The sequence below is a fragment of the Eurytemora carolleeae genome, unplaced genomic scaffold (assembly GCF_000591075.1).
Source record: "Eurytemora carolleeae unplaced genomic scaffold, Eaff_2.0 scaffold62, whole genome shotgun sequence".
NCBI lineage: Eukaryota > Metazoa > Arthropoda > Copepoda > Calanoida > Temoridae > Eurytemora > Eurytemora carolleeae.
This window is the reverse complement of record NW_019396429.1, coordinates 263,059-282,088: the sequence shown is the minus strand read 5'-3', so window position 1 is coordinate 282,088 and position 19,030 is coordinate 263,059. Positions and strand designations below refer to the sequence as shown.

At 33.6% G+C, this 19,030-nt stretch overlaps 3 protein-coding genes across 4 annotated transcripts; 2 read left to right on the top strand and 1 right to left on the bottom strand.

Annotated features, from left to right (window-relative positions):
- Window positions 1-538: 538 nt before the first annotated feature.
- Window positions 539-7,375, bottom strand: LOC111703118 (uncharacterized). Of its 2 annotated transcripts, none has more exons than XM_023474979.1 (4): window positions 2,124-2,213; window positions 1,885-2,008; window positions 1,174-1,248; window positions 539-697 (listed from the first exon to the last, which is right to left on the bottom strand). In XM_023474979.1, exons 1-4 carry the CDS (start codon window positions 2,150-2,152, stop codon window positions 605-607), a joined length of 321 nt encoding a protein of 106 aa, XP_023330747.1. In that variant the 5' UTR covers window positions 2,153-2,213; the 3' UTR covers window positions 539-604. The 2 variants fall into 2 exon arrangements, with proteins under 2 accessions (XP_023330747.1, XP_023330748.1); XM_023474980.1 differs by lacking the exon at window positions 2,124-2,213 and adding an exon at window positions 7,370-7,375 and having other exon boundaries at window positions 552-697; window positions 1,885-2,004.
- A 1,020-nt stretch (window positions 7,376-8,395) lies between these two features.
- Window positions 8,396-12,777, top strand: LOC111703120 (uncharacterized). The gene is made up of 6 exons (XM_023474981.1): window positions 8,396-8,453; window positions 9,392-9,443; window positions 9,850-9,925; window positions 10,621-10,703; window positions 11,501-11,745; window positions 12,552-12,777. The coding sequence occupies exons 3-6, from the start codon at window positions 9,916-9,918 to the stop codon at window positions 12,736-12,738; spliced, it is 525 nt and encodes a 174-aa protein (XP_023330749.1). The 5' UTR covers window positions 8,396-8,453; window positions 9,392-9,443; window positions 9,850-9,915; the 3' UTR covers window positions 12,739-12,777.
- LOC111703117 (NADH dehydrogenase [ubiquinone] 1 beta subcomplex subunit 8, mitochondrial) lies at window positions 12,764-19,030 on the top strand. The gene is made up of 6 exons (XM_023474978.1): window positions 12,764-12,841; window positions 13,536-13,655; window positions 14,977-15,095; window positions 15,975-16,042; window positions 16,813-16,915; window positions 18,885-19,030. The coding sequence occupies exons 1-6, from the start codon at window positions 12,782-12,784 to the stop codon at window positions 18,958-18,960; spliced, it is 546 nt and encodes a 181-aa protein (XP_023330746.1). The 5' UTR covers window positions 12,764-12,781; the 3' UTR covers window positions 18,961-19,030.

Below are 19,030 nucleotides of genomic sequence, written 5' to 3'. Positions count from 1 at the left end.
AGTAATAGTCTTACTTTTCAAAAACAACTGTGGCCGGAGAAAAAGTTGATTTTTCGTTCAGAATTCGAGCGCAAAGGGACGGTCCCTTTCTATAGACTCTAATTGATGTTTTTTTCAGCATGTTGTGAATCAAAATAAATTTCGAATATAAAATTAAACTGTAGTATCTAATTCCCCCCCTCAAGCCTTAAACAATACAAATTAGTAAAATTCTTATGATGAAAGAAGAAAGTTCTTAAGAACAGATTATTTGTATAGATCCTTAGAAAACCCAAATAGACAAAATCAAACAAATAAGTGATATTTCAAGTGACTCTCCGTTAATAGATGGCAATCCGAATTTACAACGGTACCCTTAAAAATTAAATTTCCATGTTATAAATGTTTACTTAATAGTTTCATTCGCAGGTTCCTTGGGAAAGTAACTTGCGCATTTCTTGTTTATAAAAAGAAAGAAATAAGTTAAAAACGAAGGTATCTTCCATATTTTTTATCAGTTTAAGGTTTCAATGAAAATCGGGCATTGTCATTTAAAATAACGCTTACAGTCCCTTTCAATTTTTATTGGGATCTTAACTCTTCACACCCACACCCGACTACTATGCTACAATACCTCATGCAAAAGTGCTGCCAAACATAAACTCAGTTTCTTAGTTTCTGAAAGAGGCGTTGTTGTAGAGTTAGACTCTAACCCCGACTTTACAGAAAAGACTAATTTAAATTCCATTTTAGTTTTGGCTTTTTGAAACACAAGCAAGTTTTCAAATAAATTTGCATTTAATCATACAAAATAAATTTACGATTGCTTGTAGAGGTAGACTATTAAATGCCAAAGTTGTTTTTTTATGTACCCTTCACAAAACAGAAAAGACATTATTTTGGTTTAGACATTGTCATGTCTAAACCAAAATAATAATTCACTATATATAAAAAGACTAATTTAATTCAAGTTTTTAATAACACATATAGAACCAACTAAATAATTTGTAGAACCCTTTTATTGTAGATTTCAATTCACTTGCCGATACAAATTTATATGAAAGTTGTAAAAAACGAGAAAAGTTGTCTATAGTTTTAGACATAATAATATTCAGGTCTACCAAGGAAAGGATTATCAAAAAGTTTTCGGAGATAAAGTAACAATTAAAAAAAAAAATTAAGTTTTATTCCTTCCTGAATTGCTGACTCCAGATGCTTTAGAACAGTAAGACAGTGGTCAACTCCGTGAGATTCCGGCATTTTAGCATCCTAAGTGAAAACAAATATTGACATTTTGGTAATTCTATTATTTTATCATTTTAACTGGAAGGAAAAAGCTAACAAATTGATTTGTACATTAAAAACACACTTTTCAGGAGTCAATATTCTTGACTCATGTTCTAGACGCAAAGTAGATTAAACAAGAACGTATTGGTAAATTCCTGGAGACGATTTTTTAAATCTATGCCAGTAAGTCTCGGGAAGAGAACGATTTTTGGACCCCCCCCCCCTCCTATCAATTTTGTACATGACCACTTAGTATTTATTTAGGGTTAGGTTAGGTTAAGACACTTTCTGGGCCGAGCGCTGCGGCTAGGACAGGCTAGGTGGCCGAGCGCTGCGGACACGGGTTAGGTTAGGTTAAGACACTTTCTGTAAGATCCATGTGCAAAATTGATAGGAGGGGAGGGAGCCCGGGGGGGGGGTCCAAAAATTGTTCACTAGGACGGACCCTAGGGCTAATTTCATATTCTTAAATAAAAGCAAAAGGAAACGCTATCTACACTTGTGATAAATGTGTACATAGGTAACAAATATATACTTGGTTTTTTTTTTTGAAAAAAAAAACATTTTCTTGGATTGAACCGACGTATTTATGTTTGAAAATCAAAATAATCAACAAACCTCGAACAAAGTAGTTAGCTCAGTAAGAGCTCTGTTCATTAACTTCCGACTTTCTGGGAGTAAAACATCCACCTCCGCTGCTGTAGGTGTTCTTGTGTCCAACATTTTAATCACAAAATTCTTTCTAAGATTATAAAACTTTTATGAAAAGTCCCAAAAATATATTTCAGCACATGATAGTTTGACAAATCAACAATACAGAATTAATTTCAGCGTAGTTAAAAAAGACCTGATTTTACCTAATCATGAAGGTGCTTAAAAATTTCATTTCGTAAGGCGGACATTACCAAAACTCCGAATAAGGCCACCACAAGCCAGCTGGATTATAGGAATGTGTTGCGGCATTTTAAAAGTACAAGGACTGAACAGGGCTTACTTTTTTCAAAATTAAATTTAAGAAATTTTTAGAAAAATTATTTGAAAATAATAAAAGGACTAAATTTTTTTTTTAATAATTTAGGTATACTTCTAAAAAGTCGTCTTTACATATTGCTATGCCCAGGACGGTAATGTTGCATCGTCTATACGCAAAATCCTCTATACTGAACTTCCGACCTACTAACTTTCTGACCTATTGCTATATCCGACCTACGACAGCTGTAGGTCGGTTACACATTGATTATCTCTCCCTGAAAAGGAATTCCGACGGAGCTCCTCTTTTGGAGAATTCTCCACAAACGGAGGGAATGAGGAGGATTCTCCACAAGAGGAGGAAATGAGGAGGATTCTCCATTTTCGGAGGATAAAGGGAGTCCTCCTCTTGAGGAGGAGAAGAGGAGAGCGGAGTAGGTTTTCTTGCTGGGAAGTGTAAATCCGACCTACAATTGATGACCATCCGACCTACAAATGCATATGTATCCGACCTACTTAAGTGTAAATCCGACCTACAATCGATGACTATCCGACCTACAAATAATTGTACATCCGACCTACAGTAGGTCGGATCAAACAAAAGTTTTTTGAATTAAGGTGCAACTGACCTATAGTTTAACAGACCTACAACAGCTAAAAAGCAGCTGGAAAACCACGTGCAAGTAGGTCAGAAGTGTAATATAGAGGATATGCGTAGGTCGAAAAATACACCACCCGTGAGGACTAGTGGTCGGATATGAACTCGTACATATAATTGCACAATTCTTCTTAAACTGAGATTAGAGAGGAGAGCCACTTTATTCACTTGATCCATCCATTTTAAGACAAATTTTACTTTTAGAATGTTTATAGATAAAAAGATTATTTAACACCGCAAAAATTGTCAAAAGATGAAAAATATAAAATGTAAAATGCATACTATGCGTTGAAATATGTACAGCTTAAAACAGTAAAATCTATATATAAATTTGTTTGTTTGTTTGTTTGTTTATCTGTCTGTCTGTCTGTTTGTATATCCAATAAACGTCAAAACGGCTGAACCGATCGGGCCCAAATTTTTTGTGGGACATCTAGGGACCCTAGGGAAGGGTTATGAAAAATCAAAATTTCAAATATTTGTCTCCATCAAAATAAGATCGTCATTAAATTTTTAAAAATTTTGAAAATCCGCGAAATTTTTTGTGAAAATCCGCGAATTATTTTTGTTTTGTTTACGATGTACACAAAGAGAACATGTTCATAACTAATTTAGAAGATGGGCGCGAAGCGCCCTCTAAGGCTAGTATGTTAAAAGGCACTAATTGCATTCTAATGCATGGTTCTTTCCCTATAATATATTAAACAAATCGCGATTTGACAACTAAGTGGCCCAAAATCCAAATTATAACTATTAAAGAATTGATAAAAATTTTACTTTGGTGTTAAAAATGTTAGTGAGAGATGCACGTAATTTGTCAAAATAAACATTTTCACAAAAATATGTCATCTGGACTATAGTTCAATCAACCATTAGTTCTATTGATACAACACTTTTAAAATGCCGCAAATTTATTTAATATTTTCCTTCTGTGTTCAGTTCCATTAATTTTTCAGAATAGTTAAATGGAAGCTGGATTTGTATGTCAAGCTCAAGAATATGTGATTGGAGAGGGGGGGGGGGGGCACCAAGGAACGTGTCCCCATTATAAATCTGTAGAGGGGCCCGGGGCACAATGTCTAAGGCAATTTATGTATAAATATAATACATAGTAAAGGAGGAGGGTTTGTCCTAGTGAACGATTTTTGGACCCCCCCCTCCTATCAATTTTGTATATGACCATTTATTTTTCAGCAAATTTAATATTATTTATTTTTTTGTTATTTAGGGTTAGGTTAGTTCCAAAAATCGTTCTCTAGGAATATACCAAGAAGATGTAGTGGTTTGGCATAAAACAAGTGATATACAGTAATTTGAACCTATCCTCCACCCTGCAGAAGATTGAACTTTTTAATATTTGATATGTAAGATTTGTTACTTCCTAGTAGTACACGATTTGTGCCCCACCCCCTTCCGATCATTTTTGTACATGCATGATATGTAACACATGTATGTACATGATTGGTATTGTGGCTGTAGCGCCTGGCCCTGGAGCCGCGGTGCTCGGCCTCTTGCCTTTTCTAGCCGCTGCGCTCGCGGCTCTGCGCCACCTAGCCGTAGCGCTCGGCTCAAAAATTGTCCGTCTTAACCCAACCTAACTTAAAATAATGAAATATTCTTAATAATAAAAACAATTTTGCTAGCTTAAAAATAGTTGGTTTAGTGGTGCCGGGGGAGGGGTAGGGGCTCCAAAAATCGTTTATTAGGACAGACCTTAAGGCTTCCATGCTAAATGACTAGATTCTATCTGCAGCCATTTTAAATTTTTGTGCTAAATTTTTGAGCAAAAATTATTTTCTTCTTTTCGTGCCAGTAAATGTGTTGATTCAGTAATACATTTATAATTTAGACATTTAATCATTTTTATGTTCCAGATAATGACGTCGACGATATCCGTTGGCGGTGGAAAAATATTTATATCGAGTGATGAAAAAGTCAGCTGTGTCCAAGATTTAGACTTTAACAGTGTCACTTTTTTTAAACCTAGTGAGAGGACCGACAATGAACAAAATGGCACAGCTTCACCTAAGAAAAGTGGCAAGGCGTTAAATGTTAAAAATGGTAGTGCTGGCATTGGAGTGGTTTGTATGGGAGTGAGTAGTTGTGGGAATTATCTGGGAGTTTGTGGGGAGAATAAGATGCTAACTGTATTTCACAATAACGAAATAGGTGATAAGATAAAAAAAAAATAAAAAAATATTTTTGTTATAAATCAATACTGAAATATATACCTACTGTGGTTCTCAATCTCATTAAATAAGATTAAAAACCATTCATGATCGTTTATGTCTGTTGCAAGTTTTTTTTCACGTTACGAAAATAAATATATTTTTGGCCATGGCTTATTTTTTTTTTACTTTATAAAAACATTTTATAATTTTCCCATTTTAAATTGACCCTGCATATAGAACAGCATATACAATTCACAAAAGTAGTCTTTAAAAATATTAAAGCTAGAGATTTTTTATTTTTCACGAAGATTAAAGTTTAAATTTTGCCTTTGCGTAAGCAGCTCTGTAATAGATTACTTTGAATTTCGCGTACAGTCCCTTAACTTTTCTTATTTCATGTGTACAGTCCCTTTAACCTTTCTTATTTCAGGTGTACAGTCCCTTAACCTTTCTTATTTCAGGTGTACAGTCTCTTTAACCTTTCTTATTTCAGGTGTACAGTCCCTTAAACCTTTCTTATTTCAGGTGTACTGTCCCTTAAACCTTTCTTATTTCAGGTGTACAGTCCCTTAAACCTTTCTTATTTCAGGTGTACAGTCTCTTTACCCTTTCTTATTTCAGGTGTATAGTCCCTTTAACCTTTCTTATTTCAGTGAGGTCAGTGGAACTGAACCGGAAAGCGAGTAAGATTGTATTCACTAAAGATCAGGCAGACTTTCAAACCATTTTTTAAAGGGACTGAAAAAAAAATGATTTTACTAAGTTTCTCATAACGTTGAAGAGTAACATCAAAGAATCACAATCTTGCTGTTACTGTTTCCACGTTTAAGGAAGTACACAAAGAAAAGCTTGAAATTGATAATCACATAAAAAGAAATTAAATTCAATATGGCGCTCAGTTCATGATATGGTTTGGAGTTGGCTCTAGGATTGGGTTGTGCTTGCAGACAAGAACGGAGATGTTTACAAGCTGAACTTGAAGGAGAACCAAACTAAACCGGTTTTAGGTACAGTTCAGTTTAGTATGGTGCTGTACGGTACAGTACGGTACAGTTCAGTACAGAATAGTACAGTACAGTACAGTACAGTAAAGTACAGTACAGTACAGTACAGTACAGTACAGTACAGTACAGTACAGTACAGTACAGTACAGTACAGTACAGTACTCACTACCAATTATTAGTGGGGAGGGAAATAGTTTCGAAGCTATTCGGGAACTTAAACTCTTACATATACAGTTTTACTAGTCCTTGAAGTTGAAATTCAGCAACAACCAGGCAAAAAGAATAATGGCCAGGACAATTTAAATTAAAAATGGTCATATTTTTGTTAATGTTATTCAATGAATTATTCAATGCATGATATGATATGTATTGTGAATAATTTCTTCTGTACATTTAAAGGAGTAATCTGAATATGTCTGTTTGTATGTTAAATCATAACTCAGGAACCCCTTGACCGATTTGCCTTAAAATTTAGGAAACTATTTAAAACCAAGGGAATGTTTTTAGTTCTTTTAGCTTTTTCATTTATTCTAATTTGAGGGGGTTGAAGTTTAAATTTCCAGGCAGTGCCGGGTTCTAAAACTAATAATTATATATTTTAGTGCTTGGGCATTTATCTATGCTTCTCGATGTACTACTCACACCATCTAACAGGAACTAACTCAATTTTAATCATATAATCAATCCTCTTTCAACTTAATTCTAGTCTTATAATCAATCATCATTCAACTCAATTCTAGTCTTATAATCAATCCTCCTTCAGCTCAATTCTAGTTAATAATCAATCCTTCTTCAACTCAATTCTAATCTTATAACCAACCCTCCTTCAACTCAATTCTAGTCTTATAATCAATCCTCCTTCAACTCAATTCTAGCCTTATAATCAATCCTCCTTCAGCTCAATTCTAGTTAATAATCAATCCTCCTTCAACTCAATCCTAATCTTATAATCAATCCTCCTTCAACTCAATTCTATTCTGATAATCAATCCTCCTTCAACTCAATTCTAGTCTTATAATCAATCCTCCTTCAACTCAATCCTAATCTTATAATCAATCCTCCTTCAACTCAATTCTATTCTGATAATCAATCCTCCTTCAACTCAATTCTAGTCTTATAATCAATCCTCCTTCAACTCAATTCTAGTCAATAATCAATCCTCCTTCAACTCGATTCTAGACTTAAAATTAATCCTCCTTCAACGTAATACAGTTAATACTGTGAAAATGGAAAATTCGTATTTAATTGAAACCATGAATATGGATTTATATGATATGTCTCAACATAGTCAATCCTCCCACCTTTCTCTTCTATCCACGAACAAAATGTTAGGAAATATACACGTTTTTTCTTGTATTAATTAATTAATTAAAGTGAATCGCTGGGGGTGTTCTGGCCCCCGGTCGACTTTACCCATCAGTACTCCCCCCCCCCATACGCTTTTGATACACGCCTGGCCTGGGGGTGTCTGCTAAATCCGCCCAGGTTTTGTTCTATTAATTATTCTTGGATACAGGCGAACCCGGGTGAAGGGTGTCCGGGAACCTGAGTTGACCGTAACCCCAGGTTAACATCCTCAACTCACCTGCCCCCCTTCCCTATTTTGAACAAGGGTTTTTCGGTTTCAAAGGAAACGTATAATCTTTGGGTCTACATCTATGAAGGCAAAATATGATTAAGAAAGCAATATTAACAAATTAAATGAATTTTCGGTCAAAATTAAATTTGTCATCAGTCAGTTTCTTCCTTAACGATTTGAGTTTGTAATAGGTTTATAATCACAGCTGATAGAGATGAAAAAATCAGGTGAAGCTATTTCTTTAAAGGGTTGTCTATCTTATTTTAAGTGCCCCCCTCTCTGGGTCCCGGGGGGAGGGAGGTAATATTTAATGATTTGTTTAATATTTGATAAATTTTTTAATGTTTGATAAATTCTTAAATGTATGATAAATTGGTTAATCGATAATGCGCTTCGCTAATATGTAAACCGCTGGACCGAATGGAGTGACATTTTTTTATGGTACCAATTGGTGTCATGGGAGCAAAAAAAATCCTTTTTTATTCCAACTTCGATTTTTTCTTAATTTAATTTTTCACTGGCAATGGAGATAATTTATTATTATTATTATTATTATTTTCAAAAAATGCAAAAACAATAACAACACTCAAAAATATTATCATAGAGGATTTGGTAAAAAGTAAAAAAAAATAGTTACGTTTTCTTTACTTAACTCCATCAAAGATTCATTTATCATTTACTTTACTCTTCCTCCCTCAGCTAGTTATCCAATATCCATGAAGGATTTGCCTATTTTTTATAATTTTACTTTTTAGTTTGTTGGGAGATAATGAACTGGTTTCTGGGTCGGGAGATGGTACTGTCAGGTATTAAGTCAAAAAAAAAGAGGGGAAAAAATAAATCATAACAAACTAATTAATAAAATTAAATTAATGAATAAAAAAGACAAAAATTAATCAAAACAACCTAGAAAGGTAAAACAGAAAAAAACAATATTCTTGAAAAAACCAGCCTAATAAAGTTATTTAAGGTTGTTTGTTGTTTTATGAAAAAGTATTTAACGTATCCCTGTATACATTTACGCATTAACCTTAACATAAACATTATGTTGATCTTTGTGTTACATTTTAAGAATAATTATTTAAGATTTGGGGGTAAAAAAATTTGGACACCAAAAGGCAAGTTTTCTACTCATTTTGCCAATTTTGTTGATTTTTCCGTAAAAATCCTTTATTTTCCCAAATTCCGCAACAACAAAAAAACACTAAAACATTTATTCAATTTTGATGAAATTTATAACACCTAATATTTACCGTTGTAGGGTACTTAAGTTACTTTATCGCCCTACAACAGGGCGAAAAAGTAAATTTTTCAACCTGCTATTAAAATTAAAACTATATGTATGTTATTGAAATGGGTATCATGCGTGTGAAAAAGTTTTTGTCGGGATTTTTATTTTTTCTAGTTTATTTAAGATCAAAATGAAAGTATTTTCACACTGAACGTAGTGAGGTGTGAAAATAATAATACCCATTACAGTGACATAAATAGATATAAAACATACACAACTTCTGGGGAAAACAAATTATTTAAAAGGGGGGGGGGATGATTTTTCAAGTTTACATACAATTATACGGCATACACCCATTTGTTACTTTAAACTTGTATTTACAATTCAAATCTTTTAACCATCGATGAAAATATTTTTGTAAATTCACTTTAAATTCATGTTGGTCCATTCTTGGTAATTGATCAATAATGACATTTTTTCAAGTAATTGATCGATTTCTTTAATATAATTTAGAGTTTGGAAATTCTTAGAAGGAGTAGAGCTAGCAGCTAGAGATGTTTATAAGGAAATAATCATAAATAATCGTAAATAAAATGAAATATTAACTATTTTCTATGAGTATTGTTTTAATATCTGAATTATTTGTTTGAAATTAAAATGATTTGTTTACGATCCGAGTTGAATGTTGCATCTTTCTGAATTTGTATGGACACTTTCGTTCTTCGGTATTAGTCGTTTTTCTCCTTAAAGACGCAACATATAGAAGTAATATTAGTAGCAATCATTTTTCGCCGCAAGCCTATACCCCCTTTCATTTTTCGCGAACACTCCCTTTACCGTCTTTTGACCAACATTACTGACCCATAGATCGAACAGTTAAGTTAAATAATCTCCCGCTTGACAAAGTTTTTGTGAATAAAATCGCACAGGGGGGGGGGTTTGATTTAATTTATTTATGGTTTTTAACGAAGGATGTTGAAGTGAAGGTAACCCGTAAACTAGAGAACAAAGCCAACTTAACGAATAATCTTCAGGACATGGAAATAGGTAATATTAGAGGTCGTGAGGACGGACTCTAATAAGACTCAGATATAACTTGTTCCGGGATATATATTTTACGCTGAGGGAAGCTTCAATAATATTGTTTACATATCTCTCGAGATAACTATATCAGCCTTACCGCGTAGCTTCATTTGGAACCCTTCTCCGGAGGCCAGATTATCGTCTTCCACATAATAATAATTTTTTATTTTATTAAAACCAGTTTGGAAATTTCAGTTCGTCATAATGTTTATTTTTACAGATAAATATTTTTTTACTTCAAATAAAAGTTGTTTCTAGAAATGGTATAAAAAAACTAATCTAGAGATACTATAATGGTTTTTATGTGCATTTTTTAGACGTTAAAAGTAATTAATTTGTCCTTAAGTTTTTCCGGAAAAGGCAAATAACCTTTAAAATAAGTTGTATTCAAGTTTTTTCTCAAACGCTTTCGAAATCATAGAAAAATACAATGAACTCCTTGGATATCCATATTCCATATAAAAGCTATTCATAAAGAGATTGTTCATGAAACATTAATGAACCCTTTTAACGACTAAAGTGCTGTAAACTATTAACTATTGACAATGGAACCCTTTAAATATTTTTTAATTGCATTAAAATGTTTTGGGAAAAATTGGATTCTTACAATAAAGACGGTGAAGAAAACGTTTCTTGAGAAATAATGTAACGTTTTTAAGGACGTAAACGTAACGAACCTGCTGATGTTCCTGCTGTAGTTAAAGTCAAAGGGTTGCATCGTTTAAACCTATTCATAGCTCAGGTAATTCTCGTCATACGTTATAAGCTTCGGGAATCAGGGTTGTAGATTTTCTCTAAAATTCATTTTTCTTTCTCCTCCCCCATGTCAGAAATTATTATTTTTCAGAAAATTTACCGATTTTGGGGAAAACGGGATTTTCAAAGAGAAATTAATGAACTTTTGAGTTAAAAGTATCAAAAAAAATTTAAAAGTTGCTTTTTATGTCTAATTTTTCATTTATTTGTCATAATCATCAAAACTAATTCTGAAAAATATACTTAAAACGAGTTGAAGGTTTAACTAAATTGAACCAGAGTCCGAATTTAATTAATTTGAGCCGAGTCTCAAATCCCCTCAAAAACCGGTTTCAATTGAGCTCCGGCTTAAATCTTGAAACATTGAATACGATTTTAAGTGGAACCAACTATATTTGAGCCGCGGCTCGAATTCTTAAAATTCGGTCACAGCTCTCTTCTGAGCCGGGTTTAAGTGACCCTCCATGCAATAAAAGGCAATGCACGATTTAAAATTTTAAAGATTTGTCTGATCAAGTAAGAATTAGAAATCCATGTTTGTTGTAAAATATTTGTTTTTTTTTCCTTTGTGATATCTCTGCCAATTTTATGCTTATAAGAAACAATTGAGAAATTAAACAATTATTTTCCGCATTTTTAATCAAATTAAAGTTTCAAGGGTAGCATCTTTGCATGAAGGATCACATGAAATTACACAAACAGTCCCTTTAAGTGTAAGAAAAGTGGTTTAACGTAGTCCACAGAGTTCAACTTTTTCTTTAGTAATTTTATTTGTATCTTGAGGTTGAGGGATTTAACGGACTCGTCCTCTACTCCTTCATCAACACCCTGGAGAAGGTTCAAACTATCCCCAGCCTCTACAACGTCCTGGACTTCGAGGTGGAAGACTCCAACTCCCTGGTCCTCCTCACTAGGGCCGACCTTGAGAAGAACTCCGTGATACTCAGGAAATATACTTTTTCCACTAAAACAAGTAATTTCGAAAACCCTGTGGATTTTAACCTCTCTCAGGATGTTATTCAGATTAGGTATGTTGAACTCCTAAAAATATAATAGACTTTTAGGGCGCTTCGCGGCCACCTACTATTTGAACTTTTGGCTCTATCTGTGAGCACTGAGCATCTTCTCTATATATAAAAACAACAAAAGTTCGTAGATTTAATAATATTTTTTCGTGGATTTTTTATTTTACAAAAATCCAAAACTTTTGGAGACAACATTTTGTAATTCCTAGCATCCATTAACCTTCCCGGGGATAATGTGTTGTTCCACAAAAAATTTGGGCCCGATCGGTTCAGCCGTTTTGACGTTTTTTGGTTGCAAGCAAACAAACAGACAACCAGACAAGCAAAGTGATTATAGTTATAGATAAAAGATTTAAGAATCAAGATCTATTGTTAACATAATTTTTATTGCAAATAAAATATAGGAGCTTAAATATTTTTTTTTTGAGGGGGGGGGATAGTGTTAAAAGAGGGCAAAAGTTTGAGTCCTTTTATTCAAATTTCCTTAAATCTTTTTAAATTCAGGAGGAAATGTAGCTATTGAAGTTATTTCAACCAATTAAGGGGGGGGGGTGAAGGAAGTTTTAATTCATATGTTTGAAAGCAGTACATAGTGGGCGGTCTGGGGGTTCCATGTCGGGTTCCTTTTCAGATCTTAAAATTATTTCTTATTTCTTACACTCCAAGGTTTATTGTGAATAAAGTCCTGTATTATTATTATTATTATTATCATTATCATTATCATTAATCTATTATCATTAATCCATTATCATTATCATTAATCCATTGTTATCATAATTTCTATAGAATGTTAAATATAGTTGTTTCAGTGGTGAGGAGAAGGACGGTTTGAAAAATTTACATAAACGTTGGTTTGACAACATGAAGGACTATATGGAGAGGAAGCAAAGGAGAATAGAGAAAACTAAAATGTCCGACGGTGAATCACCGTCCAATACTGAGGAGTCATGTATTCTTGAAGAGATACCCAGTAAAAAACAGAGGGTTGAATGTTGATGCATTTTAAAAACTTTTTTTATTTTTATATTTTTCAGATAAGATGGCCGGAGTGGTGAGGCTGCGTACTCTGGTCCAGGGCAAGGCTAATTTTCACACAATGGTAATATTTTACTTTATATAATTTAGGGATAGAAGTTGTTGAATTAGGTTCGAGAAGTTAAACTGCTTATCTAGTGCTAACTAGGTCACACTATAGAAGAAATGCACATTATAATTAGTTTATGTACTGTACATGTTAACTGCAAATTGCAATATGTCATGGCACACATTATTCTGAACGTGTGTTAACTTTTTTATGTTATAGTACACACCATTCTCATCGTCAACTGTCATGGCACACAACAACAATAAAGACGGTGAAGAAAACGTTTCTTGAGAAATAATGTAACGTTTTTAAGGACGTAAACGTAACGAACCTGCTGATGTTCCTGCTGTAGTTTCATGGCACACATTATTCTGAACGTGTGTTAACTTTTTTATGTTATAGTACACACCATTCTCATCGTCAACTGTCATGGCACACAACATTCTCAGCGTTTGTTAACTGCAATATATGTCATGGGAGGCACACATCATTCTAAACGTGTGTTAACTTCAATATGTCAAAGTACACATCATTTTTAGCTTGTGTTAACTGCAATATATCATGGCACACGTTAGTTTTAGCTTGTGTTAACTCCAAAATGGCATGGCACATATCATTCTTAGCGTGTGTTAGCTTCAATATGTTGAGCACGTATAAACTGCAATATGTCATTGCACACGACGTGACGACGTGACATTTATGTGTTTAGAGTGTGGTGCGGGCTGCTGGAAGCCCACCTCCCTGGAATTATCTATGGAAGCCAGGTCCATATCCTGAATCTGAAGATGCCAAGATGAAGGCTGCGAAAAAGTACGGTCTGCTCTATGAGGTAGACCTATGTATTCCAGAACCCGAAATTTAAAAGAGTATCGTTGAACGAAACTCTCGAGTTTCATTTTTGGGGTCTTAACATTTTTGTAGATTTTGATTTAAGACTAAAATGGAGAATATGAAGAAACTAAATAAAAAGATATTTCATAACAAAAATATTGATATCCACAAAACTGCCTAACCCCATTCATGAAACCCGGGTTTTAAAACTGATTTTCATAACGATACCCTGTCTTAAGTTTTGGGCTCAGGGGTTCAATAATCAATAATCTGAACCTGAAACTTAAGACCTGTATCGTAATGAAACTCAGTATCGGAAACCCGGTTTCATGAATGGAGTTAGGCAGTTTTGTATAAACCAACATTTTTATTATTAAATATCACTTTTTTGATCTCTGTTTTGGTTTTCTAAGTTCAAATCAATGTATTAATCCAAAAAAGGAAACTGAGTTTTATTCAACGATTCTCTCTAAAATTTCCGGCTCTTCGCCGAATGGGGTGAGACAATTTGTTCGATACATACATTCATGGATGTATATTTTTCAGAATGGGGGGGGGGGGGCTGGAAAAAAACAAAATTGGACCGTAAACAGAAACTATTTTTCATTATTTTTTGATACTTTTTCCCAAAGAGTTTATTGATTTGTCCCTAAAAATTATTAATTTCCCCAATTAAGCGAATAAAACCCCCCCAAAAAATTATTTTCCTATTGGAAGGGGGGGGGGGTGTTTGTAAGAAATATTAATCTAAAAATCAAACATTTTTGGAGACACATCTTTTTAATTCTGAACACAACAAATTTGGGCACGGTCGGTCCAGCCGTTTTTACGTTTATTGGATACAAACAAACAATCAGATAGTCAAAGCTATGTATAAATTTGGCTTGTCTGTCTGTCTGTTTTTTTGTATCCAATAAACGTCAAAACGGCTGAATCGATCAGGCCCAAATTTTGTGTGGGACCTCACGTGGCCCCAGGAAGGGTTATGGCCAATCATACGTTAAATATGTAATCATAAAATATTTTTGTCTTAAATTTTTCAATTTTGTAAAATTTTGAAAGTGAGCGAAAAAATAATATGAAATCCGACAATTTTTTTATTTATTTTATACTTTACAAAGAGAAGATGCTCACAGATAAAGCCGCAATTAAAAGTTGAAAAAGAAGATGGGCGCGAAGTGTCCCAAACGTGTAGTATATTATATATAGATAGTGAATAATAAATAGATTTAAGATACCAGTAAAAAGGTGAAATGAAATAAACGATTATCAATCAATCAATCAGTCAACCAATCAATCAATAACACTTAATATTGTAGGATTACCAACCCTACCCTAAAGGAAGTGATATGCTGTGTGGAGATTACCCCAACCTTCCTCTAGTCCCAGAGGCATATAGGTCTTCTACGTATGAATGGGATTACCCGGAGTATAAGAGGTAAAACTGCTTAACTGAAGGACGTCAAGTTAATTACGTCCCTTAGGACAATTAAGTAAAATAAGTAAAAAGTTTTCGTGAACATTTTTTATTAAACCCTGATGGGAGGATGGGCTGGGACCCTCCGCCCCTGACTTTTTTGAAGATTACTCAAAAGAATTCGTCTGTGGCTGTTAAATTTTTTCGACATTTTTAACTAACACATGCCCCCTCGCTTTAGGCTGCCTAAATCCTGACATTTACTGCCTGTATGCCTTATTTTACCTTTACCCGATTAAATCTATATTTAGACCTCATTCCGGTCATTTGATTTTAACTTTTTATATCTCTTTGGAAAGCCTTGAACAAACGAAGCAGATTGAACAATTGAAATTTTGCATAGATTTTTTCTCAGATGCCTTTAAATATAATTTCTTCCTCCTCCTGTTATATCATAATTGCTAAATATTAATTATTTGAATTTTTCCCCTAAAATTTTTTTTGCAAGATTTATTTTACTCCAACTTAACTTTATTCCAAAAGGGGAATTATAAATTAGAATTGTTTTTCGCGAAATTTCGCTTCGTTTTCGCATTTTTTCGCGAAAAAGTTTGCGAAATACGAACGAAAATTTTCGCCTTTTTCGGGAAAGTTTTCGTTCGCTGGAAACGCTAATTCAGCCGTACAATGCTCATAATTTGTCAATTAAACATTTTGATGCTGTTTTCAATCTTTTTTTCCAATGATTTTCAAAAAAATTACTGTTGGCGACATTTCGGGTAAATATAGATAATTTGTGTTGGCTTTTAAGGTCAAAGTGGCATATCAATGTTTAGTAGGCGAAAAAGCTAAAACTCATTTTTTTCTGAGACACCCTGTTACAAAGATATATGTGTTCAGGGACTACGGAGAGACTCCTCATGTTGAGTGGGATAAATATAGAGAGACGAGATACACTCCGCCCCAAAGTAATATTTAATATTAATATTTTTTTTAATAAATATATGGATACACTTCGCTGGTGAGGGGCTTCGACCCCTTTCATTTAAGGATGTGTTGTATGCTAATAATATTGATAATAATGGAGGAAAACTTCAATTGATATACAAAAATTAATTATTTTTACTGAAATCGTTTGTTACAAATAGAACTAAATCATTCAAAATCTAAGAGTTTCAAAGAAAGAAAGGTTTTTTTTAATTGAATGCCTCAGAAATCATTAATTGTTTCAATCAAGATTTTCAACGTAACAATGAAATTTTAGAGCTTTGTTTACAACTTAAGTGTACTGCAGTTTCTTGGGAGCAATGTAAACAAACGCAGTGCTTTGCTCCTCTGAGATACTGCAGTACAATCTTTATTTGTTAACAATGGCATATTTTAATATTCCTTGCTTTATATAGAATTAAAGAAACGAAACAATTTATTTGTTTCTTATTCTCTCAGACTTTTGTGTTTAGATCTTTATTTTAAACTAGCTTTAGAACCTAGTGTTGCCCAGGGTACTCATAGTTTCTTCGCCGTTTACCCGCGCTTGGTCGTAAACTACGATTTTAGTTATTTTCCCCTACAAATCCACTCAACTTATAATCATAAAACCAACTTTAGAATATTCCTGAGATTGCCCCGAGTTACTCAATCAAAATGTGAAACCAATCGATCAAGGGGTTCATGAGTTATGATCGGACATACAAACAGAGATTACAATTTTATATAAAGAGAGATTATATGTTTTTAGATCCCATCTTAAGTATCCCCTACATGTTGTCCTGCTTCTTTGCTGTTGTTGGAGGATTAACTCTGGCTATTTACTACAGCTACGACAATCCTTGGCTTCCACAGTAAGTATTTTCTACCTTTTCTCATGGATATACATTGAGAACCAGAAAACTGGAATCAGGGGCGGATACAGGATTAAAGTGAGGGGTGTGGTAGATTTATTTTGGAACAAAAACATCCAGATTTAGGAACAAGATTTTTTTTAGGATAGATATTTGTCCTGTTTTGCAATAGGTTTTCTTTCCCTTAACTGCTATTGAGGAGCTATTCTAAAATCTCAGGGGGTTGCGAAGGTCCTACCGCCCCCCCCCCCTTCCCTGTTACCGCCCCTGACTGGAATAGGAAGGCAACTTTCAGACTCAAGTTGAGACTCTATTTAGTCCAATGAACATGTGAAGTGTTGACAGACCCATTTCACTAAATATGCGATTCAATAACTTCCTAGTAAAACCATTCTTTGTAACAACATATAATACTTCTTTAATGTCGTCTCTTCCTATTCCACAGTTTTCTGGTTCTCTCTGTAAATATTTTCGAGAATTTACTAGAAGTCAAGTTTTCCTTAGAAAGTCAGACATCCGATTCACATTTCAAAACGTTTTTTGTCGGTTTTTCATCTTGAAAGAACCCAATTCTGGCTGTTAAATACGTTTAAATATGTCAAAAAGGGAATTGTTACTTTTAATTAATTCTTCATAAAAAAAAAAAAATAGTGGACTTTTCGATTCACTACAGTGCCCTTTAACCTGATTAAAGGGACTGTAAAGGAAAAATGAAAGGGGGTATAGGCTGAAATCTAATCACTTAAGCTCTCGAACGCGACCCATGCAAGTTATATCTGATGTGCCTACCTCGAGAAACTGATTTACAACTTTGTCAAATTTATACGAAAATTAATAAATATACAATTTTGTATAAAAGTAGTGGGTATAAAAAGATCAAATTCAGTAAATACGCAACCAATCTGAAAACGATGATATCGCAGAGAAAGCTAATTGTAACTTAGGTTTACTCCAATTCTAAATTTATATTTGTTATTTCTATTTTTTATAGGTTTAATTCATAGTATTATTTATACGTCCGTATTGCTTGACCAGAAATTCCACCAATGGCAGTGAAGTAAAGTGGTCACGTGATACAGTCGGAGACACGTGACCAGTATACTGCTCTGCCATTGGTGATAGTTCTGGTTTTCAAAATTTTACATATATGAACTTTCGAATAATTTTAACACAGTTGTATATCAATTTCTCGAGACAGGAACATCAGATAAAACTCTCATGGGTCGCGATCAAGAGCTAAAGTGATCAGCTTTCAGCCTATACCCCCTTTTATTTTTCCTTTACAGTCCCTTTAACAATGAGAAAATTACCGAAAGTTTTATTTCCAAAAACGTTGAATTCTAACAATTTCCTTCATTGTTTCAGCAACATTAATCTGAAAGTCACTTTTATAGAGAGACCAATGACCATATTTAAAAATAATTAATTTTCTGTCAGAAAAATAATGATATCTCATCCATACTTGATAAGGCCCAGGTTTAAAAGGGTAACTCTGTGAATCGGACTTTAAAGGAGGAGGACTGGAATTACGTCAACGCTGAGAACAGTCCCTTTAATTTAATTAAAGTTGGACGATGAAAAAAAAAAAATTTTATATTATTTTGGAGTGAAAGTAGAATTGATTGCTAAGATATTAAACTAATTATCATTTGGTAACTAGCCTGCTAGCTTCATTCCTGTACTTTCAGTATTTCATACAATTTAACCCAGAGCTTCGGGGAAATTAAAAGAATTCATAAAACGTCGTCTTGACAATTTTTCAATATTATGCCTAAATCTCAGTAGTTTTAAAAATAAACAAAGAGGTCCATATAATTATTCAATTTAAGGTCCATATAATTATAATTATAATTAGATATCTGCAGCATTTCATTATTAGTAGTTTTAGAAAACGACATTTTATAAATTCTTTCGATGTCTCCGAAGGTTTGGGTTATTATTTTTGATTGCTAATAAATCTGTTGATTAGAATGCAACAGCCCCGTACTGCCAAGCAGTTGTATAACCCTGGAGTCACCTACTACACTATGGAGGAACTGGAGTAATTTATAATCTTACATAAACCCTTGTAACTCTTCTTTTCAAAACTTGAAATATATTTAGATTCAAATTGTT

Bases quoted from the DNA above. Each gene is read 5' to 3' on its own strand.
- LOC111703118 (XM_023474979.1), bottom strand. From the start codon at position 2,152: ATGAAATTTTTAAGCACCTTCATGATTAG. The intron at 2,009-2,123 runs GTAAAATCAGGT...TTATAATCTTAG, and splicing joins TTAAGCACCTTCATGATTAG to AAAGAATTTTGTGATTAAAA. The intron at 1,249-1,884 runs GTTTGTTGATTA...GTTTTCACTTAG, and splicing joins AGCTAACTACTTTGTTCGAG to GATGCTAAAATGCCGGAATC.
- LOC111703120 (XM_023474981.1), top strand. The intron at 10,704-11,500 runs GTAATTCTCGTC...TTGTATCTTGAG, and splicing joins TAAACCTATTCATAGCTCAG to GTTGAGGGATTTAACGGACT. The intron at 11,746-12,551 runs GTATGTTGAACT...TAGTTGTTTCAG, and splicing joins CAGGATGTTATTCAGATTAG to TGGTGAGGAGAAGGACGGTT.
- LOC111703117 (XM_023474978.1), top strand. From the start codon at position 12,782: ATGGCCGGAGTGGTGAGGCTGCGTACTCTGGTCCAGGGCAAGGCTAAT. The intron at 15,096-15,974 runs GTAAAACTGCTT...ATATGTGTTCAG, and splicing joins GATTACCCGGAGTATAAGAG to GGACTACGGAGAGACTCCTC. The intron at 16,916-18,884 runs GTAAGTATTTTC...TCTGTTGATTAG, and splicing joins GACAATCCTTGGCTTCCACA to AATGCAACAGCCCCGTACTG.